This window comes from Camelus dromedarius, chromosome 11 (genome assembly GCF_036321535.1).
Source record: "Camelus dromedarius isolate mCamDro1 chromosome 11, mCamDro1.pat, whole genome shotgun sequence".
Taxonomy (NCBI): Eukaryota; Metazoa; Chordata; class Mammalia; order Artiodactyla; family Camelidae; genus Camelus; species Camelus dromedarius.
This window is the reverse complement of record NC_087446.1, coordinates 40,201,179-40,220,236: the sequence shown is the minus strand read 5'-3', so window position 1 is coordinate 40,220,236 and position 19,058 is coordinate 40,201,179. Positions and strand designations below refer to the sequence as shown.

General features: G+C 47.2%; 1 protein-coding gene across 3 annotated transcripts in view; it reads right to left on the bottom strand.

The window, feature by feature from the left end:
* Positions 1–19,058, bottom strand: part of ABTB3 (ankyrin repeat and BTB domain containing 3) — a 292,822-nt gene that overhangs the window by 35,760 nt on the left and 238,004 nt on the right. For 2 of the 3 annotated variants that reach the window (XM_031462828.2, XM_064491689.1), the window contains 7 exons: positions 9,722–9,887; positions 7,537–7,626; positions 5,489–5,590; positions 3,441–3,534; positions 3,185–3,320; positions 2,278–2,498; positions 650–828 (listed from right to left, as the gene is read on the bottom strand). In XM_031462828.2, coding sequence (XP_031318688.1) covers positions 650–828; positions 2,278–2,498; positions 3,185–3,320; positions 3,441–3,534; positions 5,489–5,590; positions 7,537–7,626; positions 9,722–9,887 — 988 coding nt within the window. The remainder of the gene's footprint in view (positions 1–649; positions 829–2,277; positions 2,499–3,184; positions 3,321–3,440; positions 3,535–5,488; positions 5,591–7,536; positions 7,627–9,721; positions 9,888–19,058) is intronic. The other variant, XM_031462829.2, reaches the window with a different exon arrangement.

The window sequence follows — 19,058 nt, the reverse complement described above, 5'->3', positions numbered from 1 at the left end:
CAGGACTGGATGTCCATATGGAATAGCCAAACACGTGACCCTGAAGAGATTTTTTTTCAGAGCTGATCTCCTAAGAGCCCTCCTGTTCTGAAGGGGCTGCAGCATTTCCCGTTGCTGGGAGTGTAGTGTAAGCAGGAATTCGGAGGCTCCTCGGATCCTCTGACCTGAAAAGCTTTCTCAGGGCGTAGCCTTCCAGGGACCTTGGCAGGGTCTGCATCCCGTTGATCCAGGGAGCTGCACCCATTTTTTTTTCCAGCAGATTCCTAATGTCCATCCAGCACCTCAGTGACAGCTTCTCTGACCATCTCACACCCCTCAGAGCTTGTGCCATCCCACTGTTTCACAAACCACCTCAGATGTCCCTGGGGCACACATGTGGGCTTTTAGCTCCCCAGCTTTCACGCATGTTCCCTGGGTTGGAAGATACCTTTTACTTTGCCCCATGTGCCCAAATGCCTTGGGATATAACAGGCCCCGAGCAAGTGGCTGCCCCACGAATGGCTGCACGAATAGCTGGGGTACATCTGCACCAGTGCAGCAACTGCAGGGCTCCTACCAGTGGGCAAGGCAAGGCCCAGGGAGCACTGGGATAAGAACCCCCGGCCTCGCTCTCTGCCCACAATCACAACGGCCTTGGGCCCCCTCGTACCTTGCTCGCTTTCAAGATCTCGAACATCAGGGGCAGGCCCTGGGTGATGAGCTCCTCCGTGTACTCTTCCTCCTGAATGGTCTTAAACTCCTTTAACAGGCACTGAATGAGAGGCCTACGGTGCTGCTGGAAGGCGATCCGCAAAGACTCCAGCCATGTGTGCAGGGTCCATGGGACACCTGGAAATGAAGAGAGTGGGTGGGGAGGGGAGGGCAGGGCAGAAAACAACCAGAGGAGAAGACATGTTTTTATCTGGAAGCTGGCTTTTTCTGGGGACATTTCCAAATTATGAGACCAAGAGACCAATTTTCAATGAAGTATTGGTTTTATTCCCCACAAAGACTTGCAGAAGTTGAAATTAAAGGTTGTAATTCGATTCCCTTAACTATGAGAGTGTCCAGTTCTGCATGCTACTCGTATTATCAGGAGCTGCATTTTATAAGATATAATCATTGTGTAGAACACTGAAATTATAATGCACACTCTTTATGCAGATTGCATTCTTCTGATTTCTGACTTCCTTCATCTCCATTCCTTCTACATCCTGTGCCTAGAGCTTAGTGCTGGTGAAGCCCACGGGTGGACCTCACCACCTGCTGCTCTGGCCAGGGTGGATACTGACATCTGAATATGAAGACACAGGAGGATACCGCTGCTGCTCCCATGTGCAAAACCACATTTCCATCTGCAGGCACTTCATCAGGTCTTCCTCTCCTAATAGAAACCTATCCAGCAGCTGATTGCTGTGATTTGCTTCTCCCCTCTCTCAGTGAGGCACTTACTACTGTTTATAACAAGCACACTATTCAGAATCTCGAATTCATAATCATGCTAAACAGGCTCCCAGGGCAATTGCATACAGGTCCCACATACTAAACAGCCACCCTCCGAGAGAGGCCCATTTCCAGAACAGCATCAGGGGCCCCTCTTCAGGGCCTCAGCCTACCTTGACCTGCCACACCCTGTGTTGACAGCCCCTGTTCCGTCCTGCTATTCCCCTGTCAGGGCTAGCACCACTAGATGGGTGAAGGTTGCCCTAACCTGTTCCCCAGACACATGGAGGAGATGGCCCTGGGCTAGCTCACTCAAGGAAGAGCCACCCTTCACTCTTCCTGAGAGTGGCTTTACCCCCTGAAGCTCAGTGGGTGGAGCCCTGCTTGGGAAGGGACGTCCTCATCTTAGCTGATGCCCGCTCTGGTTCCTGGATTTGGGTGCTCTAAGGCAGCGATTCCCCAACCACTGGGAACCACCTGGGATGATTGTTAAATATAAAGATTTCCAGCCTTTATCCATCCAGACCTTCAACAGAAGAGCCTCTGGGTGTAGGGCCTGGCAATCTGTATTCAGACAAGTTCCCCAGGTGATTCAAATTCCTAACTCAGGGTCCAGAGTTTGGGAATCGTGGAAAGGTGAGCTAAAGATGGGACTTTGGGGCTGGTGGGATGCTGCTGTCTATGGGGACGGTGTGGGCATCATAGCTGGGAAGTGCTCCAGTCAGCAAATGAGAAGTTCCCTGGGCCATGTGGGGTGTATGCACATGTGTGTGTCTGTGTGTGTGTACGTGTGTATGAGAGACCTGCAGCTGGGCGGTGGCGCCGTGCCCAGCAGTGTAGGGTCCCCAGACTGACCTATGCTTCTGATATCAATTGTGACATCCACGTAGCCATGCTCAGCGCTGTGATACATGGCCTCCCTCAGGGCTCTGAGTTTGGCCTTGCTGTTGCGGCTGGCACACAGGGGGGGCGGGGCTGTCTCCGCCAGGTCAGTCCCCTCGGCCAGAATCTCCTCCAGGGACAGGATATCACTCTTCTCCTTCTCTGGCTGAGCGAGCAGTTTGCGGAACACATTCCTGTCAATCATAAACCCAGAGAGGAAGACACTCAGAGAGGCAAGGGCTGTGCCAGGGCGGGGGTGGGGTGGGGGAGGGGGAGACACTCACTTGGGACAAGGGGCAACAGGGCCAACTCCGGGGTGGTGGTTTCAGAGGCCTGGTCATGAGCACTATGTCTTGTGGGTGGAGCAGACAGTGGGGCATGACTGGCTGTGTTTCCTTGAGGACAACTTGGAGCTAGGTGCTTTCCTCAAATATCTAGAAGGTTCTGGAACTCTGCTCTTTTAACTGTCCACCTGTAGTCCCCACATCATGAATTTGCTTTACTTGGGGTTATGTGTAATAAAATCTGAGGGGGTAAATCCTGAAGGAAACGCAGATGGGAAGTAGCCAAATATGAGGGGTTTTATTATTTTTTAAAACGGTCTCCTCACTTCATGACGGGGGTGTGATGTGCTCTGACCAATAATGGCGAAGAGTGACATCTCTGTGAGGGGAAATGGACGGGAATGGATGAAACAAGCCAATCCTGCATGAAGGTGGCTCTCACCAGAAGTCTGGCAGTTAAGGTCACTGGCTGGCCCCGGGGCTGGACTGCCTCTGGGCCCCACATCCAGAGATGTAGTGGGTCTGGGGTAGGCCTGGAATCTGCATTTTTAACAAGCACCACTTGGGACCTTGTGGCTTGGCCCATCCTAGCCTACCTGTGTCCGTGGGCTGCAGCCTGGCTGAAAGAGTTCATATCACCCTGGGGGGTGGTAGAAATTCCATTCCTGTACATGGTTCCTATCAGGGGGTCCGCGCCACGCTCCAACAGCAAACTAACCAGCTCAAAATTTCCTGCAAGCCCAGAGAAGGGGGTTTTATAAGAGAATAAAGCAAATACACAGTCAGTCACAGACACATCAAGGACCAAGGTGGTGGAGCCCCTTGGCTGGGATGAACATCAGCAACCCTTACCTACGGCAGCTGCAAGCTGGAGGGGCGTTTCCGAGTAGTTTTCCTCGCCATGCTCCACAGAGCCCTCCACCTTGGCCCCAGCATCCAGAAGGAGCTGCAGAGGAAGAGTGGCCATTGAGATGTTTAAAGGACACGCACATGAGGAGATGTCAAGAAAAGCTGGTGGAAATCAGTGTGATGCCAGTGTTCCTGCCCTCCCTCTGGGTCAGTGACCATGTGCACAGGGTGAGGGCAACTGCACCTCAGAGGATGAACTGAGAGCCTCTTGTATCTTCTAGAACCTTGGATCACTCAAAGTGTGGTCCACGGACAATAGCACCAGCATCACCTGGGAGCTTGTTAGAGATGCTGGCTCTCAGGCCCCACTCCAGACCAAATGAATGAGAATCTGCATTTTAACAAGTTCTTCAGGTGATTTATATGTACATTAAAGTTTCTAGAAGCACTGAGCTAGAAGCTCATGGCACAGAGTACAGGAGGACTCCCTTTTGGAGTTGGTGACACGAAGCCTCAGAGGGCATTAGTGGAGTCTCAGAACCACAGAATCTCAAGAGTTCCGAAGGACTCTGGTGACCACCTGGGCCAACCAGGGCAAGGAATCCCTTCTAGAACACCCTGGATGGCTCTAAGGACAGCTAAGCAAATGCTAAATTTCCTGGCCAGCAAGATCAGTGAATACAGTGGCAAAGTGAGCTTCCAGGAGTGTTGCTTCATATGACTCTATTCTGTGCATTCTCTAAGATAATCAGGCTTCTTAAAAATGGAGATTCTGTCCATGTATGATCTCACTCACAGTGAATGTGCTGTCATCACTGCTCATGTAAAATGAGAGGGAAACACCTGCCTTCTTAACCACCTGTCCAGGCCTACTTGAGGGCACAGTCAGGAAGGGGCTGCCTACTTGGCATTCCATGATGTGTGCACCTGCAGTGGAGAGGTGACCTTCTGCTTGGCTTTGCTTGGCTGCCTGCTGCTCCTACTCCTGGTTTAAAGGCTGGGGATGCCACTGCATGTTAAGGGATGGCATTTGAGTCTACTAGGCCATACTTCGACCCTTTTTTTCTTAGATTCCTCCACTAGGAGTGGACTGATCATGATGTCCTACAGGCAGAAGCCAGCTCTCGGTACGAAAGTCACACACTCAACTTCCTGAAACACAACTTTAGATCTGTTTTAAGGATTCCCCTGACCTAGGAAGCAACAAAGGATTCCTATGGAACTCCAACATTGCCTAGTGGTCCCTAGTACACTATTTCCTGCTCTACATGATTCTAAGAGGCTTGGACCACATAGAAGATGACTTTCTGATATGCCTGAAGCTCAGCACTCACTATGGGACCAGGTGTGGTCAGGCACCTGGATGCCGATCTCTTTTTTTTCCAACTAAGTGAAGACCAAGTTTAAGATCTGAAATATACTGAATAGTTACTCATTGAATACCAACTCTACAACAGCCAGAGAAGGTGCAAGCAAAGCACACTTACGTGCCCAAAGGACTGTGGATGAGGACATCTCTCCATACTCGGGGAGCTGTTTCAGAAGACACACGTGAAGACCCTACACTACCCTACTGGATGGGATTCTCCATAAGCGGGATCCAAGCAAGTGTCTTTCAAAATTGCTTCCTTGGTGATTTGGATGCTTCTCTGCACTGGTTGGAAACCACTAGACTCTATGCAAATATGGGGCACATCTAAGGGAAGGCTCTAAGGTCTCATACCAGCCAAGTCATATGTTCATGTCACAAGCAAAATCCACAAAATCATAGCTCAGGCCCCACCCCCGAGCAACTGGGAACAACTTGGTAGGTTTGCCACTCTGCGTGTGAGGCTGCATGTGGGTATGTGATAAGTTCATATTGGTTAAGGCTAGGTCATATAGGTCATTATATATAATATTTTCATTCATATGATATGAATGTGCTACATTTAATTGCAATTAACCAATATGAATCTCTTAGGGAATATGCATGCTGGGAGAGTTGCAGATTTGCATAATGGAAGAGGTAAAATTAAAGGTCAGATGTGGATAGGGAAATATGTTAATACCTGAACTACAGGAATATGTCCATGCAACACAGCAAAAGTCAGAGCCGTCCAATGGCGGGTCTCGGGGTGGACGGATGGATATTTATGAGGAGTACTGACAACCTATAAACAAATTGAAGTTATTTTCAAAATGTGACCTTGACAATACTTAGACTAGCAAATCTGACCTATCTGTGGCTGGGCACATAGGCTAGAGATGTACAAAAGGACATCCTGGAAGGTGCCTTAGGAAATGTTGGCAATTCAGGGTAGTGACTTTATGTCCTCCACGCATAACAGGGATTCCTTTGCTTCTCATCTGAAGAGTTAACTGGATGACTTCTGACCACCTCTGAGGTGCCTCAGAGAAGCTATAATGGTGGCTACAATGAGCCAGCTCCCCTGCCTGTCTCCTCTTTCTGCTTAAGGGAGGGTGGTGCTTCTGAGAGCTACAGGTTGTGACAGTGTGACATGCCACTACCATCACACCCACACCTTTAGGGGAAATTCTTCGCAGTGGCAAACCCCAGGCAAGGGGAGGTCTGCTTCAAGCTTTCAAGCCAAGCAAGACTACCACCCATCTGATGGAGAAACATCATCATCTGGTCACAGCTCACTCCACATTGTTCTCATTTCACTCTTCTGCTGGCTTCCTGGTTGACAAGGACCTTCATGCTACTGGAAACCTAGGCACAAATCTTCCCTGGGTGCACCACAAGTGAGCAGTCTGATACTGGTCTTTCCATATAGGGGCCTCAAAACATCCCAGGTCAAGAGAGAGGTGGCAGGACAGCTGAAGGCTGGGGTCCTGCAGGATTGGCACCTACGCATGTTTTTTCTCCCAAACATTCCTGAGGCCATAGAACTGAGATACCTGCTTCATTTAGAGCAGTTGAGTTCACTAATCACTAGCCAGGGGAAGACCTTGAGCTGGGAGCTATGGGATGGGCTAGAGGATCAGAGGATCCCACCAAGACCCAAAGCTGGGAGCCCCTGTAGGGGTCTGCACGATGCTTGGAGATTCGTAGCAGGGGAAAAAATCCCTGATACTTGAAACTTACAAGATCCAAGTGGTTCTGGATCCAAAACCATGTCTATTGCCTGTTTTCCTCAGATGAATATAAAGCTCACTAATTAAAACACACACACATACACACACACAGTACTGAGACTACAAAAGCATCTAATTTTGAACTGAAAAAGTTTCCTGGGGTTGCTGAGTTAGGACTGCAGCCTGTCAATCTTCCCAGCCTCTGAGACTGACAATATTAGGCTGCTGGAGACAGTGGGTCTTAAGACAGCATAGAACATGGTCAAAAAATGTGATTTCACCTATTACAAGCCTTGAGTGGGGGAACCAATATTAACTGAGTCCTAAACTGATGTTACACTCTGTATTTATCTATTCCAACAACTCCGTGAGATGGGTGCAATTATTCTCTCATTTTGCAAATGGGAACACGGGCTCAGAAAGGTTAAACGGCTTGCCCAAGCAGACAAGCAAGTTACTAAGACTCAGCAGTTTCAGAATTTGAAGCCACATGTCAAATTCTAAAGCCTGTGGGGGTACGCTTTCCACTGTACCACACTGCCTCACTTTATGATTAGCTTTAAGACCTGTGGCTTCAATTGGTCAGGGAGGTGAGCCAATCAGGATTGGGTGGGGGAGGGTGGGAGATCTAGGGGAGCTACACTTTAGCTCAAGGATATGGGCCAGCTTTGTATTTGGCAGAGGAAAGGCAGATGGCTCAGGAGAGCTCTCTCTGCCCCGTCCGGGAAGGAATGGGTCAGCAGGAAGAATCAGAGACTCAGTACAGCTAAGCCAAGGGAAAAGCTGGTGCCCCCTGCAGCTTCATTGGTTGTTTTTACATGAAGCATGCTTGCAGGCAGCTCCTTGGAGTTTGGTTGGGCTGAGGCCTCAGGATGGAGGAAATGCAACAGCTGATCTGACCTATTTGCTGGACTGAGCACCCTCAGCGGTGGCTCTTGGGAGAAAAAGCTCCCCTCTCTTTGCTCGCTTTCCCCGGAGACTGCCAGGCCAGGGGCCCTACAGCACTCTGCACCCTCACCTCCACATTCAGGTCAGCTCCGGCATCCAGCAGCATCTGAACCATCGCCTCGTCCCCACGGACGCAGGCGTACATCAGGGGGGTCATGCCCTGCAGTGAGTTAAAAACCAGAGAATGGAGAAGGTTTACAAGGTGGGTGTGTCACTCAGAGATAACAAAAGGAACATCTTACTCCTGTGAAGGAGGCTTTGCTTGTTCTCAAAATCCAGCATGAAAAAGTAGATGTACAGCCCTATGATGATGTGTTAAGGTCACAATCCTCCATATTTTGAAAACCAAAATAGAGGCAAGAAGGGAACACAAGTTGCCCTTTGTTTTGCATTTATCTTTGCTTAAGTTGGAAGATTTTCATTCGTCTGTCTTAGGGTGCAACAGATCTAAGAATGCTTGCTAAAACAAGAGGCTGATTTCAATGGAAAGCTCTGAGGAACTTTCTGGATTCTACAATATCAGCCTTAAGCTATCTAATTGGTAGACACTGTTTCCTTGACATTTTCTCTTTCATAATATAACACTTTGCTCTGTATAAGCTGCTGGTCAGTGTCAAGGGAAATTGGATGCCTCTGAGTATGTCCAACACCACATCTGCCTTGATGTTAATATGTACAAGCAAAAGGCAAGTGAATGAAGAGTGGCTTTTAGGAGTTCCATATTTGCCCCTGATTCTTGCTTATTACGAACAAAGTACCACAATCAACAAAAGGATGGATTTTTCAATAAACAGTGTTGTGATGGCAGCTATTTGGGAAAATGTTCAAATTAGAGCCTTATATCATACACCAAAATCATTTCTAGTTTGATTAGACATATAGAGAAAAAAATTAAAACCATAGGAGACATCTAACTGGATCCATTTCCAGGCATAAAAGTAATGGAAGAAATCACAAAAGAAAAGTATTGCAACACTGAGAACATAAAATTGAAAACATAAACAAAATTGAGGTAAACAATAAATTGAGACATCTGTCACATTATAACAAAGTGTTATATGCCTAATATATAAAAAGCTCTTCTAAGTAAAGAAGAAAAACAATTAAGCACCAATGAAAAATAAGAAAAAGATAAGTAAAAGATTTATAGTGAACACAAATAATTGGAGAGTGTGCATGAGGAAACAGTCTCTGGGAAAGTAATTTGAGGTGGAAAACCTTACGCATTTAAGCCATAAGATGCATTTAAGCCACTATTTCCACTTTAAAAATTTTTCCCTAATCAAATAATCAAAGATTTGAACAAAGACTTGTTTAAGTATATTTTCTAAGCATTATTGATATAAGTAATTAGAAGCAACCTAAGTATCCAACAACTGAGGATGGTTGGCAGAATAAATAATATGACCATTTTATGTAGCCATTAAAAGTGATTTTAATGCAAGAATATTTAATAATATTGCAAGTAACTTTAATACAAAATATTGAAAAAAGCAAGATATAATAAATCTCTGTTTTAAAAATATAATATGTGTGTGTACTGGGGCTCCTTGGTGTTGTTCAAGAAAACTATTAGCTGTTACCCCTTCCTTGGAACTTGCTGCATGAGCTGCCCACGTGAGAAGAGGCTCCATCTGTTCCTCTGACCTTCCATCTAGGGCTCACATGGAAAACTGCTGTTTGTTTGCTCTGTCCGTGACATCTTCACCCACACATGGTGTCTCCCCAGTAGACACACAAGCCTCTCCCTGCCTCTCTCTGAGGTGCCTCCCAGGGTCCCACAGAATGACTTTTGTGTATCTTAAACATACCCTGAAAGTCTGGTGATAATCTGCCTGGACTTGTTCTGTGATGCAGTCACAGACAGGCAGGCAGAGAACTAATTTTAACTATGCCAAAAAAAGGACTTGAAGGACACATGCTAAATATAAATGATGGTTATTTAGAAGATGGCATTATTTCCTTCTGGCATAGGCCTATTTTTCTCTATTTTTCCATTTCAGCTGCAGTGGTCACATGCAACTTCTATAAACATGAATAAGGGTATTTTTATAAGATATTTAAAAAACTTAAAAAAAAAAAAAAGGAAAGAAAAAACTTAAAAAACCCGAAAAAACAACCAAAAAAACCCACCCTAATTCACCAGTAGGGGGGGAGCCTCTGTCCAGTGCCTACTGTTTTCATCTTGCCCTGGGGTGGTGCATGTGGTGGAGGTGGAGGGAGGGTCCTGTTCAGACACTTGGAGGACCCTGTACCTGTTCACTCATGGTGTTGATCCCATCAGGCCCCAGAAGAGACACTGCTTGCTTCACCAGGTCTGTCCGTCCACAGTTCAGCATCCGGAAACCGAGGTCCTGCTTAAATTTGGCTTCGATGGCCACTGCGTCCAGCTTCCGAGAAGCACAAAAGCAGTCATCAGCCCTAAGGAAGGGAGAGATGGTCAGCTGGGCACAGCAGCTTCCCCAGGGACTGGTTCTTGAGGGCCACAAGAGTTAAGAAGCACCGAGGAGACTTCCATTTGTGTCTCATGTCAGTTGCCTGTTTCTAGGCTCCACTTAGAACAGGAATATCCCTTAATCTTCCTTCCTTTATAACTGCTGTTTATCTGTCTTGTCTCTCTGTGCTCCCACAGCATAATGAGCTAAGAATAATGGCTAATGTTTACTGAAAGTTTACTATGGGCTAGGCACTCTGCTAAACTCTCTACATAAATTAATTCTTTCACTCCCCACATAACCCCAAGAGGTAAATACTATCATTACCATCTTTTTTAACCCATAAGGGACTTGCCCAAGGTCACAGCAAGCCAGCAGTGGAGCTGGGATGTGAGCCAAGGCAGTCTGTGCAGAGCTGGCCTGGGTAGCTACTGTGTCACCCCGTCCTCCCATCATAGCACATACTTATTTGCTTCTTTCCTTGTCTGACTTCCCCTCTAGGCTGGCGACTTCTGGGAGCAGGGACCTTGCCTAGTGAGTCTCTGTACCCCAGTGCCAGATAGCACACAGAACATGGAGGTGTTAAAAACGTTAGCTGAATGAACACAGAATTGCTGGATTCTCTACTTTTAAAGTAGAAGCAGGGCAGAGACTTGGCAGGATGATATGAGAGTACAAGTGGTGAAATGTATGGAAAACTAACCGGTCAGCTGGGTGCAGTGAGTGAGGGGAGGGTTGGGTTGGGGGAGAATCAACAGATTCAAGAAGCAGATACAAATTCCGCTTGTAAAGGATGTTACTTCCTTCTCACAGTGAACTGATCAGCCAGTTATTAAATCAAATCACCAAGCAATAGGTGCACCATGCCTGGAAGGGGAGAGGGTGCAGGCACTGGTCATGACAATGCTGTGTGGCAAACCCAATGACTGGGGTGATCAGAGACACGCACCAAACAGAGCCTAGGGGATCCAGCAAGGCTTCCTGGCGGAGGTGACCCCTAAGCTGTGTCTTAAATAAGGAGATAGGACAGAAGGGAGAAGAATTTGGAGCAGGGCTGGTATGAGCACAGGGATGGCGATGAGACATGGCTGGCTATGAGAGGTTATTTAGGGGGATTTTAGTGTTTCTGAGGCACAAACTTCCAGGCAGAGTGATAGAAGCTGGGGGGCGGGAAACTTTACTTAATCCTAAGGCTACAGACTTTATCCTAAAAGTCACTGAAGGTTTCTAAGCAGGCAGGTATGGTTGGACAGCCAACTCTGGAAGAGTGTGGAGGATGGATTTGAGGGGAGCTGACCCTAGAAGGGGAAAGATGTGTTAGTGTTAAATGAACTGGCTGAACGGACAGAAGTCACTGCCCAAGTGAGAAGTGACAAGGGACTGCATGAAGGCAGTGGGCGCTAGGGTGCAGCAGAGGTCAGGGATCCCGTTTTCTCTACCTACAGGTGCCCATTTCTCAGATGATGGCCCTTGCCTGGAGGCTGGTGAACCACATGCCCTTGCATCAGCTGGAGTCAGCACTGTCGCAGAAACATGACCCTTCATATTCCTGCTCTTTGCAATTCTGAGCGTGGGAGCTCAGGAAAGGAGCCGGGGTCCAGAAATCCTGGTTACATTCCTGCCTGTAACCCACTTTGCGGCATGATGAAGGATTCTGTTTGTGAGGAAACCACCTTCGTTTTTCTTGTTGGGGGAAGTGAGAGGGGCTATTGTTCTGAAAGTTTATGGCACTAGGGCTCCTGAGTACAGCTCGGGTGTAGAGGAGAGGACCTGATGGGTGTAGAACAGAGAGAGCCTCGGGAAGTGGGGGGGATGGGTATGCCCTTGACTCTGCACTGGGTTCCTGATGTATCATTCATCTCTGTTGGCAGAGGAGCCTTGGTGGAAGGCTGTCCTGAAATAGGAACCCAGTCACAGGAGATGTTAGGGCTCCTACAAGACACTAGGAGTTTGCTTCTGGCCACCAGAGGGAGCTGATGCAGTGAAGATGGAATTCAGGGAAAGGATGCTTGGTATTGATCTGGGGTCTAATCTGCAAACATTCCTCTAACTGGGTACCATGCCAGGCCTCTGAGGGCCTATTTGTATGAGAGCCCTGGGAAGGACTAAGAATTTATTTAGGGGATCTGGACCTGGACTCTGGACTCGAAGATTAAGACTTTTTCATGGCAGGTGTGGGAGCCAAGACCACTCCAGTTGGAAGACTCTTCAGGGAAGCCTGAGAGCCCTAGGTGGGTGGAGGGAGGGCTGAAGGACTGGGTTCTGGCTTTAGACCATGGCATTAGCACCCAAGATGTGAACTTCTAGGTCAAAGGATGGGTCTGTGCACTAGGGCTTCTTGGTCCAGTTCATGGGAATTTTGACTTGGGATTCTTACAGCTATGGTTGTCAAATTTAGCAAATAAAAATACGTTAGCAAATATTGCATGGGACAAACTTATACTACAACTTTACTCACTGTTCATCTGAAATTGAAATTTGTTTTTCAATTTTATATCTGGAAAGGGCAGCGCCACTTGCCATGATGTGAAAGGAACAGGAGGAGACATCATGGTACTCACTGAAGTGTAGACAGCACCCCTCTCTAGAGGAAAAGGGGAGACCCTTGGTGTGGCAGTGGGCCTCAACTAAGGGATCCATGGTTAAGGGAGATGCTTCAGGCAAAATGAACAGGACAGAGAGAAGTGGGTGAGAGCAACAGGGAGAGGTCCCAGGGCACACACCACAGAGGCTTCCAGAGAGGGAGAGGTGGGGGTCTGCAGGTGTTGTACTGAGGTATCTGGAGCCACAACGAGGGTGTGTGCGTGCAAATCTCGGGAAGGTATCAGATTTGACTAATTGTGAGGAAAGTCTTTCTTCTAACAGGCCTCTAACTAATTCTGGAAGAGGCTGCTTTGTGAGAAATCAAGAGCCTCCTTCTTGGGGAGCAGAAATGCTATGTATTATCACTGGCACTGAGTTTGCAATTTCCTCTCTCCTGTCTGTGTCCAAGTCCCTTCTGCCATCCTCAGTGCTTGATCGACTTCCTCAGATAGGCATCTTTTTCTGGAGTCAAGTTAAATTCCGTGTGACTGGGTGAATGTTACTGAGGCACCTCCTGTGTGCGGGCGCCATGAGGGCGGTTTATGGAGGAGAGATCCAGACCCCACCCCGTGGTCACTGAGCTCCCAGACTAGTAAACTGATAATGCCAGGAACATCAGGAGAAGTGATTACCAGCTACAGAGGTCCTTGATTTTAATTAGAAAGAGAGAAATGGCAAGAAAATTACTGTCGCTAAGATGATGACGATGATAATGGTTATTATAGGACACCAACATTTACTGAATACTTACTATTGAAATCTGAGTTTTCCCATAAACCAACTCACACAATCAACACAACAAACCCATCAGGCAGGTTTTATTAGGAGATCTGCTTCAGAGACAAGGAAACTGCCCAAGTCAGAGCTGGTAAACAGTGAGCCAGGATTGACCCAGCTGATCTGACATCCCAGCCTGACCCCTCTCGGCGGGACCTGGCACTTCTCCATGGTGCCGGTATGCCCATGTGTACAACTGCCGACCAGACCTAATCACTTGGATGTTTCTCAGATCGTCAACTTGAGCATGTCCAAAATGGAACTCCTTATTAACATGCCCACCCCCCACCCTCTCTCCCTGTCCTCCAGTCATCTCATCTCCACAAATGGTACCACCATCGTCCCAGGTGCTCCAGCCAGAACCTTCTCTCACACTCATATCCATTCCACCAGCTGTTGATGTCGCCACCCAAATCCCGAATTTCTAATCCATCCACTTCTCTCCACCTGCACTGCCCATACCCTGGTTCTAAACACGAGCATCTCTTGCCTAGATGAGTGCAGGAGCTTTCTAACTGGTCTTGCCACTTTCACTCTCCTTGCTATCCAAACCAGTCTCTTACACAAGGTAAAAGTGAGCTTGACACATCTACCATGCTCTGCCTCTGCTTAACACCTTTCAGTGCCTTCCCATGTTCTGAGAATAGAGTCCAGCTCCCCATGCGTGGCAGCTGGGCTCTGTGGGTGCGGGTTCCACCGTGCCCTCCAACACTGCCGTTTCTCCTTCACTCTGCACCAGTAGCTCTTCTCACGCTGCTGACCTTTCCACTGGCCAAGGTCTTTCTAGCCTAGAGGAGACTTTACTCTTCCTGTTCCCTCTCACTGGGATGCCCTCCCCCTGGCTCTTTGCAGGGCTGGCTCCTTCTAACCCCTCAAGTGTGAGCTTGAATGTGATGTCCAAAGGATGTCTTCTCTGATAAGTGTGTCTAAAGGAGGGTAAGTTTCTCTCCTGTCTTAGCATGCCTCATCTCCAGGCCAATTTCATCTGTCTCCTTTTTAGCACCTTTCACAGTCTGTGACTATTTTTTTTTCACTTTTTAAAAAGCTTCTTTTTCTCCCCCCTCACAAGAATGTCAGCCTCCTGGGGGCAGAACCACTTGTTATCAGTTGTATCTCCAACAGAGCCTGAAGCATAACACCATAAACTGACGGATGATCCATGCACCACCCACAGTTCATTCTTGAGAGCTGATCTCAGGAAACATCTGTTCATCAAGAATCCCTCTACCATACAAAGTTAGCAATGGTTCTGGTTACCGAAGTTTGCCGGCCAGTGCAAGCAAGCAAACTGAAGCAGGTAAGAAACATTTTCCATAAAGGTCTATGAAAATAATGGCTTTCTGTTCAACTGGGTTTGTTAAAAAATTGAACTCTGCACAGTCTTAATTCCTGCAGTATTCCTATAAACACGACTCAGAGCTCCAATTACTCTTTCTGGAAAGTCTCTGAAGGATCTGTCCTGGAAGACCAGCAGGTCCCCCTGTGGCTGTGGCCGGGACAAATGGGTGTGCCTGCACAAGTGCCGGACTTATTTATGTAGAAATCTATTAAGCTGGTCGCCTGGGGCTTCACCAGAAGGTGATCAACATTGTTGTTTTCCCTTTGAGTGGCTTTCAATAATGCCATAAAAAAAATCTGATCAATTTAAGTAAGAGGTCAGCTACCAAGGTGGTCAATTTCTTTGATTTCTCAAGGGCCCAGGCCCCAGGAGACTAGTTCAATATTTCCCACCACTTCAGGTACATGACTTCAGAAAGATGTTTTCCAGGAGGCCTGTAGGCCTGAGAATAGCCAGTGATTGCATTGCCCTTTCTCCCCTGGGAAGGAGGCGGCACTGAGGCGAGAGTTAATGCATTCTTTTGATCTCTTGATGCACTCTTACAAAGGCAAGCTGGTGAGGCCTCAGACACATTTTATTCATTTATTAATTTTTAAAGCTAGCATAGAAGCTATGAGTACGAACTCTGGTTTTCCCAGCCCTACTATTTAGCAGCTATCTGATCTTGGGGCAAGTTGCTTAACCTCTTTGCTGTTCAGTTTTCTCATCTGTAAAATGAGCTTTTAGTAATAATACCTTCCTTGTAGGATTTTGGGTATGGATTAAATGAGATAATCCATATACAGTGTGTGGAAAAGAACAGAGCTCAGCACACAGCTCTCATTAAATGTTGGAGATCTCATATCATAATCATTATGACAAATCACAAAGCAAGGTGCAGACTGGAGAAAATACGCTACATTTCAAAGAAGCAAATACAGAGACACAGAGACTAAAGAACATTTTAGTACTAGTGCTATTTAAGGTCTCAAATTACACACTGTATTGAATGAATTCTACCAGAATAAAGGCAGTCCTTTTCCTAGTGGGGAAACTCCAACCCAGAAGGGCTGCTAGTCCTGTCCAGTGTGCCTTTGCCAGAAAACCATAAGTGATGACAGAGGTTGGGGAGGGAGGGGGGATGGGAGTCACCCTTGATGAAAGCACAACAAACAAGAAAAGGCAGAGCTTCTCAGGATGCTGTGGGCCTGCCAAGCCCAGCTCCCAGACCCTCTTTCCTCCTCTGTCCCCGGGACTAATCTTTACCCCAAAGGTGCTAGAAGGTAATCGGCAGCTCCCAGGTTCCCTGAGTTCCAGTGGAACTCTGCTAATCCCATCCTCCAGGATGTGGGCTCTGAAGCCAGACGCCCTGAGTTCACCTCTTGGCTCTGCCCTTACTAACTGGGTCATGCTGCACAGGTTACCCCAATACTTTATTTTTCTCATGTGTAAAATAGGGACACTAACATTGCATGTTTTATTTATTCAACCAATACTTAGAAAGCAACTACCATGGACCAGGCATATTATAAGTTTTTTACAAATATTAACTTCTTTAACTCTCATGATAACCCTTTGAGGAAGGCATTATTATTAACCTATTTTATGGATAAGGCAAACGAGACACAGGGAAATTAATTAACTTGCTTATTGTCACACAGCTAATAAGTAGGAGTCAGGATTTGAACTGAGGCATTTTGGATCTGGAGTCTGTCCCACTAACTGTTTGGGACAGCCCAGTTCTTAGTGATCTGCTGGCAACCAATGGCTTTCCAAAGGGGCTCCTCATGACTCCGGGATCTGTACCCTAAAAAGCCTAAACTGTTTCCACAACCATGTCCTCCTCATTAGTAATAAGAAAAGCTACCCTTCCTTGTATGCTCATTATGTGTCAGGTACTGGGCTAAGTGCTCGTTTCCCACCCTCAGTGAATTCTCTCCTTGAAGGAACTGTTGTTGTTATGATTATCCTATAATTACTGGCAAGGGAACTGAGGCCCAGGTCTGCATGTCTGACACCAAAGCCTGTGCACCCATGCAGCAGGCAGGACCCAGTGCCCAGTACCTGCATTCGCATCCCTGTTTGGCTTCTTACTTGCTACCTTGAGCAGGTAGCTCACCCTCTCTAAGCCTCTGTTTCTCCATCTGCAAAGCAGGGGTGACAGCAATGGTACTTACTGTCTGTATCTGTGATGAGGATTAAAGGAGATGATGCTTTTGAACCACTCAGCACAGTATGTGATAATAATTGCCCAATACATGGGATGCCTACTTATTACGATTCTATTATTTTGTAATTGTAGGTCCTCTTTCTAGGGATTTAATCAGGCCATCTGGAAGCCCCCAAACCACCCCACCCCTCCTCCAACCACACAATCCTCCAGTCTCAGGGCAGGTCTTTCCTTGCCCCCAAGACTGTTTCTAGCTGTTCCGAGCCGGCTCCTCTGAGCCCAGCTCTCACTGCAGCCTCTCATTTGCTGGGCTTTGTGATAACTCTGCAGTTGCTCCCATGGCTTCTCGCTTCCCTTTTCATGTGTTTCTGTTCTTGCTCATCTGGATCGTGCCAGCACACTGGCAACTTGGGACAGAGCGACTTCCAAGGCTCCTCTCAGAGGCAGCAGACTAGGGTCAGCCTAAGGGGCCGTGTGAGGGAGGAGCCATTGGGTCCTGTCCATTCTGCTGCCTGGGCCCCCACCACCCATGATTTGGTTGACAGTTTGGCTCCCCAAGGCCAGCAGTCAGACTAGTTGCCTGGGAGTAGAGTAAAGTTGTTAGCAATAATCAGAGAACTAGTAAATATTTGCAGTTTCCCCTAACACACTATAGTATAATAATAATAACAACAACAACAACAACAACTGACATTTTCAGAGAGCTTTCCATGTGATAAGCATTTCACATGTAATAGCTTCCCTCATCCTCTGAATAACCCCATGAACTGGACACTGTTCTCTTCATTTTACAGATGAGAAAACAGAGGCATAGTGGTTATGTCACTTGCCCAAGCCCACACAGCTTGTAGGCGGTGGGGCCTGGTTCAACTCAAGTGTCACTTGTGAGTCCATGCTCACAGCTTGCTGAAACCCTTAAACCAAAAAGGCAGGTTTCAGAATGCCTATTTTACAGATGAAGAAACAGAGACCGAGAGGAGTTCAGTAACTTGCTCTGAAGTCACTAGGCTCTTCTACCTCCATGTCAACCAGACCTGTCTTGTCGCATAGTTAGGCCTAAGCAAGACTCAGGTTAGTGCCTGGGTCCCACACTCAGTCCCAGCCCAACTCCACAGAATCCCACACCAGCAAATGACTACCGTGAGCCACACACTGGGGGCACAGAGGGGCCAACAGGATGAGATTCCTGCTCTGGAGAAGCTCGGAGGCTAAGGGAAGGGCCCTGATTCATTCATTCCACATCCATGTTCACTGAGTGCCTGCTACAGGCCAGGTGCTGGGTCAGGTCCTGGGAGTCCAGCAGCAAGTGGGCCAGACATGGGCCCTGCCCTTCCAGGCCATCATGGAGAGGGATATTAAGCAAACTGTTTGGCTGCATAGGTGACTACATAATTGAAGATGAAGGTGCCTAGGGTTGAGAGTATGACCTTATCTCAAAAGAGTACTTGCGGATCAAGGAGCCAGCCCCTCCTATTCCTCTGTGGACATGTGGAGGGATTTATGATATCCAGGAGCAGACGACAATGCTGATTTCATTTATCTGCATACCCAGGAACTCACCCAAGGGTGGCAGGAAAAACTCTCAATAAAATAGGAGAGCAGTATGTATGTGTCAAAGTTTTGAGAGGAATAAGTAAGATGGTGCATGTGAATCTATTCTGATTCTGCTGGAAGCACTGTTTGAATCGAGATATGTAACTAGAGAATGTGGGATATGTGATGCTGACATAGACTATGAATTTCTAGAAGATGTGGACCTATGTTAGCCATCTGAAATACAAGAGAGACATTACATATAGTCAACGACCCCACTACCTCTTTAGGAACTTGAGGTAATGTGTTGGTTGTGAAACAACACTTATACCAGGGATGGAAAACTGGGTTCATCTTGGGCAAACTCTGATTCATTGGTATGACTAACTGGAGTACAGTGTTAAGGAGGATTCTGGGGCCATGTCCAGACTTAGCCAAGAAAGAAGAACCTTATAGAACTAGGGCCTACAAAAAGTTCTGAAAGCAACTGGTAAGGCAGGAATAGGGCCAGTAGCTGTAAGTCATGGTTATCACCCATTAGCTATGTGACGGTGGATAAATCCCACTTCCACTGACAGCTTCAGTTTCCTTAGGTATAAAATGGGGGTGTTGGGTGAGTCAAGCTCTTGGGTGCCTCCAAGCACAGACATTCTCTGAGTTTCTCACGTTTTCTGGTGCTCATGTACCATTCTTCACTGTGCAATAGCTTTTGTCCCTGCCTCCATCCCAACATTTCACCTTATCTGTTTCTGCTCTTCTTTCATGCAAGCAATTAT